At 48.7% G+C, this 18591-nt stretch overlaps 1 protein-coding gene across 3 annotated transcripts in view; it reads right to left on the bottom strand.

The window, feature by feature from the left end:
* Nucleotides 1–18591, bottom strand: part of DAPK1 (death associated protein kinase 1) — a 226854-nt gene that overhangs the window by 69879 nt on the left and 138384 nt on the right. For 2 of the 3 annotated variants that reach the window (XM_075550701.1, XM_075550702.1), the window contains exons 3-10: nt 8164–8302; nt 6411–6540; nt 6213–6261; nt 6102–6128; nt 5194–5346; nt 4904–4949; nt 1724–1813; nt 486–578 (exon numbers count right to left, since the gene is read on the bottom strand). In XM_075550701.1, coding sequence (XP_075406816.1) covers nt 486–578; nt 1724–1813; nt 4904–4949; nt 5194–5346; nt 6102–6128; nt 6213–6261; nt 6411–6540; nt 8164–8302 — 727 coding nt within the window. Of the gene's footprint in view, nt 1–485; nt 579–1723; nt 1814–4903; nt 4950–5193; nt 5347–6101; nt 6129–6212; nt 6262–6410; nt 6541–8163; nt 8303–18591 lie in introns of those variants that run through there. The other variant, XM_075550704.1, reaches the window with a different exon arrangement.

Genomic DNA, 18591 nt, shown 5'->3' with positions numbered 1-18591 from the left:
TCCTCGGGGACCCTCAATGATGTCAGTAAGTGAAATGGGTTCGGTCTTCTGGTCTACCTGGAGAAATGCCAGCAAATAATATTGTAGTTCTCCATGTTTTTCTGGGGAGTGGGTGGGGTGGTGGTAGTCAATTTGTCAGTTTTCTACTTGTGCAATCCTAGATTCTTCTATGTCCGAATGCCGAGGAGCAAGATGAGGGGTTGGATTTTAATGTGGGCAAACGAGAAACAGCTTTCTTCTCCTGCCTCGTGTCGCTCTCAGCAAACTGTGTCTGTGTGGGGTGGTAGGAGTGGGGTGGGGAGTCTCACTGTACAAAGAGGAGGCCCGCACCTCTCTGCCGCCCCACCGACCCGAGAGCTGTGAGAACCAAGAACACGTGCCCATGACTCTAGGGGCGCTGGGCGGCAGGGCAAATCGAGCCGCCTAACACATCCTCAAGAAGTACTGACAAGGGCGCGCCCGCCGAGGCCGCCAGGCTTGCTTACCAGAGTGTCATCGCTCCTGGCCACGCTCATGGTACTCCTGGACAAGAACGACCTGGATAATCGTTGGCACAGCGATATGAGGCGGACGGATTGCTTTAAAAACAAAACCGAACAAGGGGAGAGGAAAGAAGGTGGGGGCAGAGAAGAAGGAGCTCATGGAACAATCCTCAAATGAGCACAAAGGACACGGCCTTTGGGGCGGCCCCACACGCAGGCGGGTCCTATTTGTTACAAGCCTCATCAATCAAGATCTCGCTATTCTATCCCAGAACTCGATGCCCCAGGCCACCTCTCTCCCATGACTCTGTTCTGTACTTTTAGGGACAGGTGACCTTACCTTTCACAAGCCCTTGACACACACCAGACTTGCCCTGTGTGCTTTGTACCTCGGAAGCTCCAACGGGCACATGGGAAGCAGTACCTAATGTGACCATGACGCCTCACATACGTGGGGGAAAGCCTCAGCGAGGGGACCCTCGGTCTATAGGAAAGGGCCTCCCCAGGTGGAGCCAAAGGCAGGCGACACTTAAGGAGGGTGCACGTGTTTAGCAGCAGGCTCCGTTGTATTCTAAGAGAAGTCAAGTCCTCTAGGCCTATCCCGCCGCACGCTACACGCAGCTGCGTGAGAAAGGAGCTAGATTTCTGACTCAGCGCTAGGGATGCCACGGTTTGATAGGACCTGAGCCCAGAAAGCCATTCTAATGCTTCCACACCCAGGGTGTGCGTCTGTCCACCCCAAGAGCAGCCAGGATGCACTCACAGTCCCTGCGGAGGTGAACACACTGAGGCAGTCCAAGGTCACCCAGCAAACACCCAGCCCCCACTTCACTCAGACCCCTCATAGGTAAGAGAAGCTCGTCCTCAAGCCAAGGGTAAATGTTAACACCAGGCTGCTGGTCACGAAAACAAGCTCATTTAAAATCTGGTTCCGTGTGCTTAGGAAAGGCTTCACTATCATTTTAATGTGCTGAATTCCACATTTGCCCTTAAAATTGTTTTGATTTGTTTTTAAACAAAAATTACATTTGAAAAGAGGAGTGACTAGGGCTGAAATACTGTTTTTACCGCTTTCAGGAAACCGAGTAGCGCTGCAGAAAACCAGCAGGGAACTAAACCCAAGAAACAACCAAGCAGACGGAGGGAGCCCCTGCACTGCCAGGATTCACCTTGGCAGACGGACAGACAGCGATCCAGGGAAGAAACAGAATCTGTTAATCCCGCAATATCACGTATCTTACTTTCCACTTTTTTCGGGCTGCAAACTTCTTGAATTTCTCCATGTTTACGGCCGACGCTTTTCTGCTAAGTGCTTGCTGAGTGTCTTTAGGCTAGAATGAAAGTCCAAGGAAAAGTACATAGATGAGACCTCTCACATTACAGTAACAGGCTGCATGGACACTTTGGAAAACCCCTCATGAGTCAGTCTGTGGGTGCACACGCGCTTCTCTCAGTGACCTAAAGCGCGGGATGGCGCACGTGACCTATGAGCCCCAGTCTCAGGGTCTGAGAGCCGTAGACCGGGGGCTGGGGAGGCGGGAAACGCTGAGCCAAGAGCCCAGCTAAGTGATAACATTCACCAGTGGCAGTTTGAGAAAGCAAGATATACAATGAAGCCATGTTCTGAGACATCTTAACATCAATCGGACCCAGTGGCTAGGAGGAACCTCAGAGGTCAGCCCGTACGTCTGGCCTACCTCCACAGTCTGGCTGTTTTGCTGTTAGCTCCTACAGAGTTGGCCCCAACTTATGGAAATTTCATGCACAAAGGAACAAAATGCTACCTGGCCCTACGCCATCCTCATGATTGTTGGGATAGTACCACTGCCTTTGCTAGGGTTTTTAATGGCTGACTTTTGGGAGCACAGATCTTTCTTACGAGTCAATCTTGAGCAACACAGAGTGATACCTAGGGGTTGTCGGCTGCCTCCAAGCACAGACTTTCCACTACCTGAACAGCAAAGTTGGAAAACTAGTCTGCTCGGTGTTGGTCGATGTGTTGGATAGTTGAACCAAACTCCAACCGGGAAAGACCTGTGAAGGCTGAGAGGCACACAGTCCTGCCAGGGTCTGGCCTTGGGCACTCCCGTCTCAGTGCTGCTCTCCGGCAACGCCGAGAGCGGGTGTTAGTGTGTTCTACACATCCCGACATTGCGTTTTCCATGCTTTGTTGACATAAACTATTGTCTCCAGGGCTCCAAAGAAAGTCAGTGGCACCAGCAGTAAAGCTACGAGGAAACTGTGAGAGCCGCGGTCTCGTTAAAGAAACAAATCATCAAGAACTCTGAGTCAAGCTGCCGCTTGTCTGATTTGGCTGCTGAATACAACATGCCTAAGTGGACATCAACACTAACCATAATAAATGTGATTGAAGAGGTTAATATAGCGAGAGGTGTGCAATTGTTAACCATGAAACTAAAGACCTCTTCAGATCACTGAAGAGGGCGGAAATTTGCTGTTAATTTGGATAAATCAGAACAATTTGACGTCAATAGCATTTCTGAAACAGTGATATGCGAGAAGGCTCAAAGTCTCCATAGTGATTTAAAGTCCTGGGAAAATGAGTTTATTAGTGTAATTTTAGGGCCTTAGAATCAATGATTAAGTTTTACATTATTTCTTATGGGAAAAATATGTTCCCTTCTCGAACTTTTCTGTGTTCTAATACAAATGTGGAACAGATTGGGAACAAACGGAGTTCCATAACCAAGGTCTCGCTGTGTTAAGCTTCTGCTGATAGGCAGGTGGTGACTGCACATGGAGGCGGTGCATTGGGCTGGAATCAAACTGAGATCTCTGTGGAAGGCAAAAATTCCGCCATGGATCCACCACTGTCCCCATTATTGGAATACGTTAATGCGTCTTTCTCTGGGAGTCCCCTATCTCAGGGTTCCACCTACCTGAGGAAGTCACCACTGCTCTCTAGGAAAGCAAGCTAATTCTGACTCAAAGCAACCCTACAGAACAGAGCGGAGCAGCGCTGTGGGTGTCTGTGACTGTGACCCCCTGTGGGCACAGAGAGCCTCGTCTTTCTCCCTCAGAGGGGCTGGTGGTTTCAAACTCCCGCCTTTGCAGCTGGCAGCCCAACACTTAACCTACTACACCGCCAGGGCTCCAGATAAATGCTGGAAACCACGCAGGCCAAAACAAAAACGAAAGGTCTCGCTGTCTAAAGCTGCTCCCGGAATATCTACTCATGAGTTCCATTATTTTGGTCTCCAACTCTCGTATCCTCTCGGCCTTAGAGCTTTCTGTTTTGGCTGAAGCAATTTTGTATTCTTTACATGCCGACAGGGCCAGCGAATGTGCCATGAGCTAATGTGCCACGGCCCTAAATATACACGCAGCCCTGCTGGGCGTCTAGGCTGTGAGGAAGTAGGGCTTGGAAGATACTATTTAAAAAGAGATTCTAAAGTACTATTGGGGCAACACTTCTAAGGTCATACCAAACATGGCTGTTGCAGGTCTTGACCTTGAAGCCTCCCATTTATAAAGACTATACCATAACAGTTCACTCCTCTCCGCCCCAATTATCATTAAAATACTTGCCAATTTGTCTCTTTTCTTAGAACATGGCACAATAGTAAACACAGCACGCCAGAGGCGGTCTGTTGCTAAAAGCCAGAGCAACTTGTAATAGTCTCAGGACAAATGAATGCAGAAAACTGTCTAACACTCCGGTGTTGCATGGACAGCATGCCCAGCTTCTGAAGAAAAAGTTGGAGGTCCAAGTCCACTCACAGGTACCTCAGAATAAAGACCTGGCAATCTACCCATGACAAAATCAGCCCCCGGGGCGAAGTTCTTCTGTGCCATGTATGGGATCGTCATGCGTCAGAAATGGCCCCATGGCGACTGGTCTTGTTTATGACGATAAGGCTCAAGGTCATCACACTCTCCTCAGCTGCCGCGAAGGAGCTCGGTTCTCCTGAGGAAGCTAAGGCTGTTTGGGGTGAGGCCCTCACTTCATCCAGCGACTAGCACCGTGCCCGGCGGCGGCCAGTCCAGCCCAGCCCTCCTGCACCCTGGCCTCTGCATCTACTCGGCCCTCATCTTGCATGGTGATGAGATGACCGTCAATGATGAGAGAAGATCAATGACCCCATTAAGACACGTGGAGCCCTTCTGGCCCGGCCTGGTCACCAAGGCCCTGGCCAAAGTCAACACTGGGAGCCGCATGTGCAGCGTAGGGCAGGCGGCCCTGCCCCGGCTGCTGGGGCTGCACCAGTTGGAGGACCACACCTTCCACCATGACTGCCTCAGCTGAGGAGAAGACAGTGGAGGCCAAGAAAGAAGAGTCTGATGACCTGGGCTTTGGTCTTTGTGACTAAGCCCCCACTGTAACATGCTCAATAAAACCAGCTAAACTCTGAAACAAAAGACCCAAGGCAATCACTTGAGGAATCTGAAATGCAATTTACCTTGATCCAGGGGTGCTGCAAACTATCTTGAATTGTCATCCTCTTTCTGTAAGGGTAGAAGCAGAAGGGAGGACAAAAGCTGGGGACATAGGCCATACCATGGACATGACTGTCATGTTGCTACGGTGACTGCAGAGACTCAGCAGCAGGCCAGGCACTGCAATTTAGGAAGTGCTTCCTCATGCTGGGCAGGAGCGAGGGGCTGATGCCCGCGGTCACATATGCAGAAGAGTGCTAAGACTCAGCTGGCCGAGGCCGGGCAGTACCTCTCAGGAATAACACACACTCACTTTGGATCCTTGACCAAAAGTCGTCTTATGAAATCTTTGGCTAGGGCACTGGTATTACTGAAGTACTCGTCCTCAAATTCGTAGTTGACAGCAGATACATTCGCCAGGGTTTCTTGCTTCGTTTCTCCAAGAAATGGGGAGGCTCCACTTAAGCTGAGAAAGTGAGGGCATGGACATGTATCACTATTTCTCATGCTGTCACTTTGTTCCTGTAATAACTGAAAAGTGGACTACGAACCACAGCTACATTCTGACCTGCTGACAGGTACTTATAACTTAGATTGCAACCTAGAAGACTTTACAACTGTTGTGAAGAAAATCATTAGCTTAATGCAAACTATTCATTTAAACATTTAATTTTGTCCAAGACACTAAGACCAGTAGAACGAGATGGTTCTCCGGCTACCACTGCCAAATGCTCTGAGAAGAATCCCAGTTGAATTGAGTGGAAAGCCGATTTGCTCTGTAAACCTTCACCGAATTCAAAGTAAAGCATATAGACCATCAGTCTGCACAGAGGTGTGCTTTACAATCTCTTGATTCCCGCAGCCCATGAACTTTTCGACGATCCCTTGTGTCACAAAGTGTGCTATGTAGATCCACTTCACTTGTTTAATAAACAAACAAATGGAGAACAATAAAATTAACTTGGAAAATAATTTTGTACTTAAAACCCCTATTTTCTCAGCAGTCAAGCTGTCTTCCACGCAATGATGAATCATTTAGAATTAGGAGAAGATGTTCAATCAGTATAAACAAAATGTGGGGGTGGGTTGGTAAAATGAGTATGTTTACATGAAAATCATGTGTGAGTGCTGGAGATGGGCTTGCCTCACTCATTGGTTACTGACGTCTATGGGCCCCTAAGAAAAGGGTAAGGAGAGATGTCGTGGGGGTTGGGTACTTACAGGATGTAGGTTATGACGCCGACGCTCCTAGACACAAACACAGAAACACAGGATGTCAGGAGAATTGTCCAAGAGATCCCAGAGCTCACACCACCCAGAGATGCTCCTTACCACATGTCCGCCTCAAGACCAAGGGGCTCGTAGTTGACGATCTCGGGAGCTGGGGGGACAAACACAGACTTAGCTGCGGAAAGAAGCAAATAACCAGATTCTATCTGCATGCCCAAACTGGAATCCGGAACCGGGTAGAAGGCCTACAGCAGAGGCAACTGTGCAGCATCATGTTTAGGAGAAATCTAAGAAACTTACCAACAAACTCTGGTGTCCCAAATATGTTTTTGAATTCGTTCCCAAAGTCAATTTTATGGGCCAACCCAAAGTCAATGATCTTGATCCGAGGCTTGGGGACATTTCTGTCCAAAAGCATTATGTTTTCAGGCTTTGAAAAAAAGAAAAAGAACCAGGTATGAGATGTGCTCTGGAGAGGGCAAGAATGGCAGACAGATGTTAACCCTCTCCTAAGAACATTTAGGTTTTTGCAGAAGCAGATTCATGAGTGGTACGTGTGGCAGGCAGCAATGAGGGGGCTGGACAGGACAGAGGTAGCGGATGTAATGTGTGGGTACCAGCGTGTGCCCCCTCTGAGGAACTTGGGGAGAAAAAGTCGAGCTTGGAATGATTCCCGTGGAGAAGCACCTGTGTGAACATCTAGTCGTTGGCATCTCCAGTTTCTAGGGCCAGAAAAAGGATGTCAGGCAGAAAGTTGTAGGCAATTGCAGTCAGCACCTTTTGGGGTGTATGCACACGAATGAGTGTTGAGAGATTAAAATAGACAGGAGGGGTGTGTGTGCGTGTGTGTGTGCTAAAAAGCACATCTAGCACTATTGACAATTCAGCATTTTTTACATGTACGATTTAGCGATGTGGACGGCATTAATCACATGCAACCACCACCCACATCTACAGCCAGCTCTTCCAATGGGGTCTCGACATCGCACCTATAGTCGGTATGGAGAACCCCCGGCCCGCTCAGAAGCCAGAGCCGAGTACCAATGACGGAATCACGCATCTGGCATCGATTGCCTGCCCTGGTGACATCTCTTCACAGTCTTGAATTGTGATCTCTCACAGCGCCACTTCCTGTGTCGCATGCTTATGTCTTCTCTTTGCTCGGTAGCTGGGAGGATGACTCCACCCCTTTCTATCTCCCAGCTAGCCAACTTCAGAGTTGGACTTGACTGTGACCGCTGACGGGGTCAGGCCCGGAAGCCTTTGCATCGGAAGGCAAGCATAACTCAACACACCTTTTATGTCAGCTGCCCAAGAACTGCAGAAACAGACAGGCTGGAGGGTGGACTGACTGCTCCATAGGAGCAGCTTCTTGGCTGCCACGTTACAGAAACAGAACGGTGGGCCTTTCTTCCATGCTGTCTTTGGGAGGGGTCAGACTACCAAGGTCTAGGTTAGTAGCCCATCATAAGCCACCTGTGCCCCACGGGTGGAGACCTCCAGAAGCCATCTCCAAACCCACTACCACTGATTGACTCAGACTCTTTTTTTGACTGTTTACGGTAGAGTGGAATAGCTTCTTGGAGTTCCTGAGCCTGAAAGTCTTTACAGGAAGAGACAGTCTCGTCGCCGCTCCTCAGACTGTCTGGTGGGTCGGACCGCTGGCCTTGTAGGTAGCCGCCAGGTGTTTAACCCATTGCATCACCAGTGGGATCACTGCGCCTGCCTCTGGCCACGGCGGGCTGAAGGTGTGCTAGCCCACCAACAGCAGGTCTTTGCCTTAGAGACTGGCAAGACCCTTGATCCTGCACCACACCGTCCAGAGGCAATCAGTAGTCTTCAAGCTTGGACCCCCGAAAAGATGAGCGGAAACGTACAGACTCCTGCAGAGGCATGCATTACAGGCTTGTGGACTGATAGTAACAATTCCATTTGTTAAATTCACGCAGGGAAAAAGTATCTTTTGGATGTTTCTTTAATATCTCCATTTTTTTTCTTACAAATAACGCTGTGGTTTTCAAACATCTCTACCAGGCTAACACCCGCAACATACCTTAAGATCAAAGTGGGCAATCTGAAGGGAGTGTAAGTAGTAAACTCCGTTGAGAATTTGCTTGAGAAATTCTGTTGCTTCTTCTTCAGTCAAAGATTCCTTTTCAGCTAAGAAGTCAAACAGCTCGCCACCTGCAACGCTGCGAAGCAGGAAGCCCAGGTTATTGACGACAATCGTTTTGTATTGATTTATTCTATCATGGACTACTGGAGCACACAGACTCCAGGCTCGTAAAGTGCACGCAGGTACATGGAAACAGTCTGGCACCAGGTGTTCACACTGTGGGAATGCTACCTGAAGGTGCATTTGTGCTGGAAGCACCTGGGTATTTTATCTCTTTTGACCATGGTGCCATGTGGAAGGAAGGTGGGTACAGAGACATTATGGGAAGAAAAATATAAATCAATGATTCTTTGGAACATTTTTCAGAAGTGAAGTCTTTACTCAAGGACAAAAATTAAAATTGCAAAACAAAACAAAACCCTACAGGCCAACTGTGACTTTCTCTTGCTATCCCTCTTCAAGTCCCCGGGAAGGTCATCCCTGGAAGGAATTTCTCATGCAAAAAGTGCGATATATGGCCTGAGAACGATTTTCCTTTTTGTGAGCATGTTTATTTATATGTAAAGACTATAGTTATTCAAAAACTCGTTGTCACAGAGTGAAGCGGCCAGGGCAGCTGTTACCCTGGCCAGTCCCCCATCTCCTAGCACAATACAGACACCCTGTTTATTTTATTTTACTTTATTACGTGGATGAATGAACTGGCCCCTCCAGCATAGCCACGTGGTGAATAGTGGCAAATAATAAGGAACTTTTAATAAGAGCTCTTGCATGCTAATCTTTATCGAGTTTAGCCATCCATTCACAGAGCAATAATGAACTGCAGTCATGCATGTAACCGGTGCTTTCATTATTTCCTCCCTGCAAGGCAGCTCCACAAACACGATGCCTGCCGCGACCACATCCACACGGGCGCCACGGAGTGCCACACTGCGGTCCGCGTCCAGGTCCGGCCTCACCCTTCACCCACAAGGCCAGGCGTGTGTTCGTTCCAGTCGCTCAGGGCAGCTGTGGGCCTTCCAGGGCCCACGTAGGTTACCACAGACAAAAGTGCTTCCTTGGGACCCTTGTTTTCAGAGGGGTGCTCCAATCACAGGAGCAGACAGACAAAAATCGGGGCTCTGACACCATTCCCACAGGGAATCCCTGTGGGCACGCACATTCCACCACAGGATACAGGTCTTCGGTCACTTTGCCTGTTGAGGAGTGTGGTCTTTTGGTGGAAAGAATGAGCTCTTGGTCACAGTGTTGTCAGCTTTCCTTTTGCTATTTTAATACTCAGGTTAGTGAAAAGGCTACAATAAATGACAATAATAAATAGATTAATTAATTGATTAAAAGAAGTACATTTTGCACCTCCCTTCCCACTTGCTGTTTGAAAGCTTGTTGAAGAGTGGGGGTGCAGGCCAATCGGCATTTTTAACAAGCATTCCAGGTGGCTCTTTGGGGGTGGTGTTGGGGCTGGTGCAGATCAGAACGCGCCATCCTTGTGACCCAGGAGTGCTGGGCTCCACTTTGTGGTCACTCTGCATTTTGAAGGGCGTGTCTTCCAGCACGGGATCAAATGGAAGTCGGTTGTAATCTACAGAGTTCTCATTGATTAATTTTCAGAAGTAGATCGCCAGATCTTTCTTTCTAGTCTACCTTAGACTGAGAGCTGTTCTGAAACTTGTCGCCACCATGGTGGCCGCGCTGGGATTTGAAAAGCAGACATTCTAGCTTCCAGCAGCACAGTATCATGCAAGCCATCAACCACAGACTGACAAGCTGGCAGAGATGGTGGTGATTCTTAGTGCGCTAAAGATTAAAAGCCACTTTTCCAAGTTCTGACCTTGATAAAAGACCGCTTTCTGATTTTTAACTTTAGGGTGTTGCTCAGGTGACCGGTCCACCGCTGGGACCCTTCCCCAGGAGCCTGGCGGAAGTGAAGAAGGCGCATGTCCTTTCTCCCTGGGCCCTGAGCATTGAGTTCAGGGAGGATCTGCCACCCTGGAGGATGACTCAGAGCCTGAGCCCTGCCAGGAAGCAGAGAAGCCCCACCCATGGACAGAGACCAGCAATTGGCATGGGAATGCACCCTGGAACTTAGAGCCCTCCCCCCCCCCCCCGGGACACCCTTAGCACTGTTTTCCGTAGACACTAGTCTGCTCTGGGCTCTCTGCACTCCTGTGTGCAACACACAACTGCCTCCCACTCAACTCAGAGAGCCTTCCGCTCCTCGATTTCTTATCTTTCTACTCTGTTTAAAAGGTCTCTGTGGGGGAATGGCTTGTGCTCAGCCACAACTAAACGACTGGCAGTTGAACTCACTCAGTAGTGCTGCAGAATAAAGGCTGGTCAATTTGCTTCCATAAAAATTACAGCCAGTGAGAGACCCATTCTACTCTTCCACACATGGGTTTGCCCTGCGCCGGAATCGATTCAATGTCATTATGTTTGGCTTCTATTCTTCCTAAAGGGAACAGAGAGAATCCTTCAACTATAAAACCCAAGGCAAATCCATTGTTATCGAGGCAATCCCAACTCACAGTGACCCTGCAAGACAGAGGAGAACTGCTCTCTGGGGTTTCTGAAGCTATACATCCTTGGGGAAGCTGAAGGCCACGTCTTGGTGCAGCTGAGTGGTTGGTGGGTTCTAACGGCAGAGTTTCTGGTTAGCACCTGAGGTCTTTTCTGCATTACCATCTGAGATCCTCCCCCACTGCCATCTGAGGTTCTCCCTCCATAGTCATCTGAGGTCCTCCCTCCACAGCCATCTGAGGTCCTCCCCCCACTACCATCTGAAATCCTTCCTCCATAGCCATCTGAGGTCCTCTCCTATGTCCATCTGAGGTCCTCCCCCCACTACCATCTGAGATTCTCCCTCCATAGCCATCTGAGGTCCTTCCCCACTGCCATCTGAGATCCTCCCTCCACTGCCATCTGAGGTCCTCCCCACACCACCACCTGAGGTCCTCCCTCCATAGCCATCTGAGATCCTCCCCACACCACCGCCTGAGGTCCTCCCTCCACAGCCATCTGAGATCCTCCCCACACCACCGCCTGAGGTCCTCCCTCCATAGCCATCTGAGATCCTCCCCACACCACCACCTGAGGTCCTCCCTCCACAGCTATCTGAGGTCCTCCCCCCACTGCCATCTGAGATCCTCCCCCCACCGCCATCTGAGGTCTTCCCCACACCACCACCTGAGATCCTCCCTCCACAGCTATCTGAGGTCCTCCCCCCACTGCCATCTGAGATCCTCCCCACACCACCACCTGAGGTTCTCCCTCCACAGCCATCTGAGGTCCTCCCCACACCACCACCTGAGGTCCTCCCTCCACAGCCATCTGAGGTCCTCCCCACACCACCACCTGAGGTCCTCCCTCCACAGCCATCTGAGGTCCTCCCCACACCACCACCTGAGGTCCTCCCTCCACAGCCACCTGAGGTCCTCCCTCCACAGCCATCTGAGGTCCTCCCCACACCACCACCTGAGGTCCTCCCTCCACAGCCATCTGAGGTCTTCTTTCCATTTTCACCTTCCTTCTGAGAAGACAGATCCGTTTGTCATCAATCTCTCCCCATCAAACCCTTAGTCAATAGTCCAAATAATTAAAACGAAAGGACTTCAGCAAGGTTCAGGAACATAAAAAGTATCACTTCGTAAATAACGGCTGCTAAGATCCCGCCGGCTCCGAGGGAGATGGGGACTAGGCAGTTCTTACACGCGCGTTCTCAAGCAAGCTGCCTTGAGAACCTGCACGCCTGCCGCGGCGGTGGTTGTCGGGAAAGAGGTCGGTGCTAACCAGGAGTCAGTGCAGACCTCAGGACGTTTACCTGGGTCCACGGTGGAAGGAGAGAAGAGCCATCTGTACCCCATAGTTAGCAAGCAGGCTGTACCGCCTGTCTTAGGGCTTTGAGTCAGTGTTTTAAATAGCAGCATTATCAGGGAAATTGCGTGAAAGCATGCTAACAGGCATTTGCTGTTTTACTCATCTAAGACGGGGAGAATGTGACGGCTTCTCTTCTTCCTCCCACCCCCCACCACCAGGAATAACACTGGCCCCCAGAAGTTTTCACCGGATGTGAGGCCACATGTAAGGACGAGGCGTCAAACACAAAAAGGGCCTTTGGAGCAGCGCAAGAGAAACCACTCCCATCTTCACACTGTAAATTCAAACCCTCCTAAGGGTTCCAGATAGGTGCGCAGTGGCATAGTGGTAACATGTTGGGCTGCTAACCATGAGGTCAGCAGTCCCAAACCACCCGCCGCTCTGCAGGAGAAAGATGGGGCTTTCCACTCCCATAAAGAATGACAGGCTCGGAAACCATACTTCTACTCTGTACTACAGGGGCACGAGGTGTCAGAATTGACTCCGAGGCAGTGAGTTTGGTTTTGGAGGGGGCTCTTGACTTTTTAAAAAAATTATTTTAGGAATTGTCTCCACATAACTTGATTCTGGTCATAATCTAAAATTCTGAGGACCCCTGGCCTATTTCAAGGTAAACATGATTTCTAACTTAGGGCTGGGTTTCCCTGTATCACATCCATGTAGCTGGTGAACTGGAACCGATGAACAATCCTGGCACCGTGCAGGGTTCTCTCAGGGTGCTGGGCTGCACCTAGCCAGTGGCCTGCCTGGGCCTCAGTGTTCAGTCCAACACTGGCATTAAGTTGTGAGGGATTGGAAGAGAGGTAGGAAGGCCATGTTCTCTCTGGGAACCTCAGCATTCTTTGAACATGGAGGGCTTCAGAAATGAGCAGAGGCACTAGGTGGCGCAACATGCTCACAAACACGTGCTAACTGAAAGGCTGCCAGCTCACATCCACCCAGAGGAGCCTCAGAAGAAAGGCCTGGCTTCTGAAAACCTCACGAAGTGCAGTTCTATGCTGGCACACATGAAGTGGTCAGGAACTAGAACCCCTGGGGACTGGACTCTGATTAAACCAGCAATTTCCTGGGCCCGCTTGGTCTTTGCTTATGGCCCCGTGTACGGAACCCTGGTGGTGCAGTGATTGAGCTGGGCTGCAAGCCACCGGCCAGCTCTGTAGGAGCAAAATGGGGCTTTCTCCCCTTGCAAGAAGTTATAGTCCTGGAAATTCACGGGAAGACTTCCACACTGTCCTAGAGGGTCACTCTGCATTGACATCAACTGGATGGCAGTGCGCCTGCTTGTTTTGAGTGCGGTCCTGTAAGCAGAGGCGGCAGACAAGCTGTTGTGGTCCTGCCTCACTCACCCCTCCTCCCAGGCTTCACCGCTAACAAAAATTCCCAGTTCCCCTGAAAGCCAGCTGGTTTAGCCAGTAGAAGTTGGGACACAATGATGTGCACCTCTCTCTCTCTGGCCACCTGCACACTGATGACCCAGTTGAGGATGCCAAGGAGAACAAGAGGGTTACCAGAGACACTAAACCCACCAGGAGGAAATCTACTACCATTAAGTTGTTTCCAACCCTGATGTTATATGGAATTTCTGAGACTGTACATCTTTAGGGAAGTAGACAGCCTCATCCTTCTCTTGGGGAGCAGCTGGGAGGTTTGAACCTCTGACCTTGTGGCTAGCAGCCTAACATTTACCCAACACCACCACCTAACACCACCATAGGTAGAAGGAATATGGATACCTGGGTCACAGCTTAGAAGATAATTACTCCAACTGGAACACCCACAGTGAAACAGAGTAAATGGGAAAGAAACTCCACTAGGATACAACAGATCAAACAATGCACTGAAGTGGGCAAATCTGCCGCACAAGACCTTTTTGACGTGGTGAAAAGCAGGCAGGCTACTTTGAGGCCTAAGGTGCCTGTGGTAGTTACATGAGGGGATTAATACTGAAGGGATGACATCTAGTCTGTCAATCAGGCCATAGCCAATGAGGCCTTTGTATAGGCATGGCCTTCTCCTGAGGATTTGGGAACTCTGGCATTTCCTCCTTGGAGGTGGAGACTCTCTCTACTTACTCCCTGTGAGATGTTTCTGAGGAGAAGCCACATGATACTATCCGGATGCAGCCAGAACCCTGGGAGCTGGAGGAGCCACGTGGACACTTCTGCCAGCTGAGATGCTTACAATGCCACTGTATCCACAAGATTTCCCACCACTGGTCTATAATTGTTCTGCATTCGGCATCATTGCACATGTCTCGTGAGTCTCAATTGCACTTTACAGATTGGTATTGGACATATGGGCTAAAATCGGGCTGAGGGGCTTGATCTGCACTGGGCTGGGGTGTTTTCTCAACTGCTCTTGTATATAGAGCTCTTTCCTATACACAGGGATTTGTTTCTCTAGTCTACCCTGACTCACACAGTGCTCCTGACCCAAGCCATGGTATTTTCAATTGCCTCATACGCATATGGTAGTTGACACTGACTAAAGAAGACTGGGGTAGAAATGATGCATTTGAGTTGTGGCGCTAGAGAAGAATATTGAAAGTACCATGGACTGCTGAAAACGCAAACAAGTCTGTCTGGGAAGAATGAGGGTCAGAATGCTCTGAAGACTGCTCCTAAGGCACGGATGGTGCCTGGAGGAGGACATCCTGCTTGGTAAAGTGGAGGGGCAGCAGAGAAGAGGAAGGCGCTCAGGGAGAGGGAGTGCCACCGTGGCTGCCAGCATTCAAACACAGGAAGAATAATTGTGAGGGTGGTGCAGGACAGTGCAGCGTTCGTTCTGTTGTGCATTGGGTCAACATGGTTCAGAACCAACTCGATGGCACCTAACAATAACAAAAAATCAGACACAGACTGTGGGGTGACAGTCTGCTGTCTGAACAAAATAAACTACTTCACTAGAAGTAATGGTAAAATCCATTTTTAAAAAATCATTTTATTTGGGGCTCATACAACTCTTATCACAATCCATATATACATCACTTGTATAAAGCACATTTGTACATTCGTTACCCTCATCGTTCTCAAAACATTTGCTCTCCACATAAGCCCCTGGCATCAGCTCATTTCCCCCCTCCCTTCCCACTCCCCCCTTGATAATTTATAAATTATTGTTATTTTGTCTTATCTCACACTGTCTGATGTCTCCCTTCACCCACTTTTCTGTTGCCCGTCCCCCATGGAGGAGGTTATAATTAGATCCCTGCAATCAGTTTCTCCTTTCAACCCCACCCTCCCTTCACCCTCTCAGTATAGCCACTCTCACTACTGGTCCTAAAGGGATCATCTGTCCTGGATTCCCTGTGTTTCCAGTTCCTATCTATACCAGTGTACATCCTCTGGTCTAGCCAGATGTGTAAGGTAGAATTGGGATCATGATAGTGGGTGAAGACAAAGCATTTAGGAACTAGAGGAAAGCTGTATGTTTCATCGTTGGTACATCGCACCCTGACTGGCTCATCCCCTCCCCGAGACCCTTCTGTAAGGGGATGTCCAGTGGCCTACAAATGGGCTTTGGTTCTCCACTCTTCACTCCCTCTTCATTCACTATAAGATATTTTTGTTCTGATGATGCCTGATACCTGATCCCTTCAACACCTCGTGAGCACGCAGGCTGGTGTACTTCTTCCATGTGAGCTTTGTTGGCTAGCTCTGAGCTAGATGGCAACTTGTTTACCTTCAAGCTTTTAAGACCCCAGATGCTCTATCTTTTGATAGCTGGGCACCATCAGCTTTCTTCACCACATTTGCTAATGCACCCTGATATAGTTAAAAGTTTATTGTGCCACCCTGGCCAATAAACACATGTGGGGTTAATTAAAGGGCGGAGAGAGAAATGGCTTGGTAAGACTTGCCTTTCAAGTTCTCAGGTCTCTTGCTTTCTGATGGTCAGACCAGGGTGCAGCTGCCTTAGCCAGTTCCCTGCTTCATCTGGCAAGGCTCACTTCCTGCACATCCTTGAGGAGAAGCCAAATGGGCCTACCCCTAGGTGCTGGAGCAGCCGCATGGAGACCCCTGCCAGCGCTGAGATGCTTAGACATTCACTGACTCGGCTTTCCCCCTGCAGTTGGTATCATTGTGTGTGTTTTATGAGATGCAGGAGGACTTTGTAGATTGGTGTTGGACATATGGGTTAATGTTAGACTTGTGGGCTTGGGCAACACTGGGTTGGGATGTTTTCTTGATGTGCACTTAACATTTATATAAAACTCTCTCTTATTCATGAGTTTCTGTGGATTTGTTTGTTTAAAGTACCCAGACTAACATACACCCAGTACAATCCATTTTTAAAAGTTAAAAAATACATCCAATTCAAAGCATGACATACACGGACTGTTCCAGTTGCCTGCTGTTGCATAATGAATCTCCCAGAATTTCTTGGCTTTGAGCATAAAACTCATTTTGTTCTCTTTTGCAGTTTTGATGGACCAGGAGTTCCAGAAGGGGGAGCTGAGAATGCTGCCTCCGAGGAGGTTGTCCCAGAGTTGGGACCGGGACTGAAAGAACAGTGTTGCTGGAGCCACTCAGGCTGCTGGGACATCTGAGTTCATCCACTCTGTCTCTGTGTGGTCACTTCATTTGGGCTGGGTTGGCTTCCTCACAGCATGGCAGCCTCAACCCAGCTGAGCTTGTGTGGATGAAAGTTGCCTAAGAGACACACAGAATCCAGCACTGGTCACTAACCTGCCCAGATTGAAGGGGCAGGGATTCAGACTCCACTTCTTAACAAGGAAAGTTCAAGGTCTTCAAAGAGTGTGCGAGGCTAGATGACATTGAAGTCATCTTTGGGGGAAAAAAAGAATATATTGTATTTAACTAAGAAAGCTGAACAGACATCTTCAAATCTATTTTAGTTTTGAGGGTAAGTCAAAGTCTTGCTTTAAAATAATAAGAATCTCTAATAAACAAAACAATGGTTTCAGCATATTTTCCATGAAGGATTATGTGAAAGCAGTGTTTCCATCTCTCTAATCCTTTCCCCAAATTTTCTGTACTTTTTGATTTATACCCCATTAAAACAGCAGTTTTGACATCTCTGAGGGGCTCCAATTGTTTCTTTTAAACATCCTATGAGGTTGGGGAACAAAAGTAAGCCTGAAGGGGAAAAAATCAGGTGTAAGGTTTCCCCAAAGAAGTCTCCAAGGTCAGCCTTTGCTATCCTCAAGGGATGACCAGGTGCATTTTGTCATGGGGGTGAAACATCCTTGGCATAATTTTCATGGCCTTTGTACTCACCAATGCAGTTTTCAAATAAACTTTCTGAAATTTGTGTGGATAATGAGCGTCCAGTATTATCCTGTGTCCTTCAAGAAAATCAATCAAGATTACTTTAGTCCCCCCACTACTATTTGCTGCCCCCCTCCGCCAAAAACCCCCACCCTAACCACCAATACTCTTCTGAACTGACCTAGCTGCCTTGAATTGAATTGGTCCCGTAGATCCTCAATGAAATCTCTGTTTGATTGGACCTTACTCTCCAGTTTATATTGGTAGAGCAGAGACTTGTTTATCAACTCATGTCCATCTGCTTCACTCTTGCATAAAAGACTGCGGGAAGACCAGGTCTTGGTGCCAACTGACTTTCCCACAAAGCTATTGGCACCCGTCAAGGCAAAAGCTGGTTGAAGACAAGCTGGTTTCTTTAAATGGAAAGTGACGGCCCGTTGAGACCCCGGCTCCACAACTGTCACATAAATGGAAAGTCTATGGTCTTCTCCCCCCAATTTCTGGGCTGGCGCCACAGTTTCTTCACTCATGTAGGTTAATGGCGTGCCTCGCTTAGCTCATCTCTGAGGCCTTCCTGAGCTCCCTTCAAATCTGCTGTTTGCTGGGAGGCAGCTTTCCCATAACCTTCTGCAAAGCTTCAATGATTTGGTAAGAGTTCCATTTGAGCTCTGTTAAACATTTTAGATTAGCCTTGGCTTAAAAACTGTGTTTTCCACCCAATGGCATAAAAAGTAGCCATTGTGCTTTGTTTTGTTTCAAAGTGCCCTAACGGGGCCATGACTGGGATGTTACTGAGAAACCTTGCCCCAGCCCTCCCCTGACCATAGCCACATGCTCAAGCACGTTTCATTGGGAATAAAAGAGGCAAACGGGATCCCTAGGAGCACTCTTCTGCCTTGGCTGAGTATGTTTTATAGGATTGGGCAGAGGTAATCAGTGTTCAAGTGAGAAAAACATTACATTGTGGCTAAAACAAACCAAAACAGGGAGAGGAAATAAAAGGGAGGTTTGTTAGAATCACAGAGACTTTTTTTTCTTCCATTTTTGCTCTTAGGATCAAGTCAGAATAATTTGGGTGAGAAATTAGTTTTACAGGTTTAATCCATTTCTCCAAGCGTCTTGCGATGATTCTTTCTTGAAACATAACTACTTGGGGGGATGGAGGGAGGAGAGCCCTTGGGTGCCACACGGTTGGTTTTTATTCACAACTGCTGACTGAACGATTGGAGGTTTGAACAGTGTGATCGTCTTTTGTGCC

Source organism: Tenrec ecaudatus, chromosome 5, assembly GCF_050624435.1.
Source record: "Tenrec ecaudatus isolate mTenEca1 chromosome 5, mTenEca1.hap1, whole genome shotgun sequence".
Taxonomy (NCBI): Eukaryota; Metazoa; Chordata; class Mammalia; order Afrosoricida; family Tenrecidae; genus Tenrec; species Tenrec ecaudatus.
The sequence above is the reverse complement of the archived record's forward strand: the minus strand, read 5'-3'. Positions and strand labels throughout refer to the sequence as shown.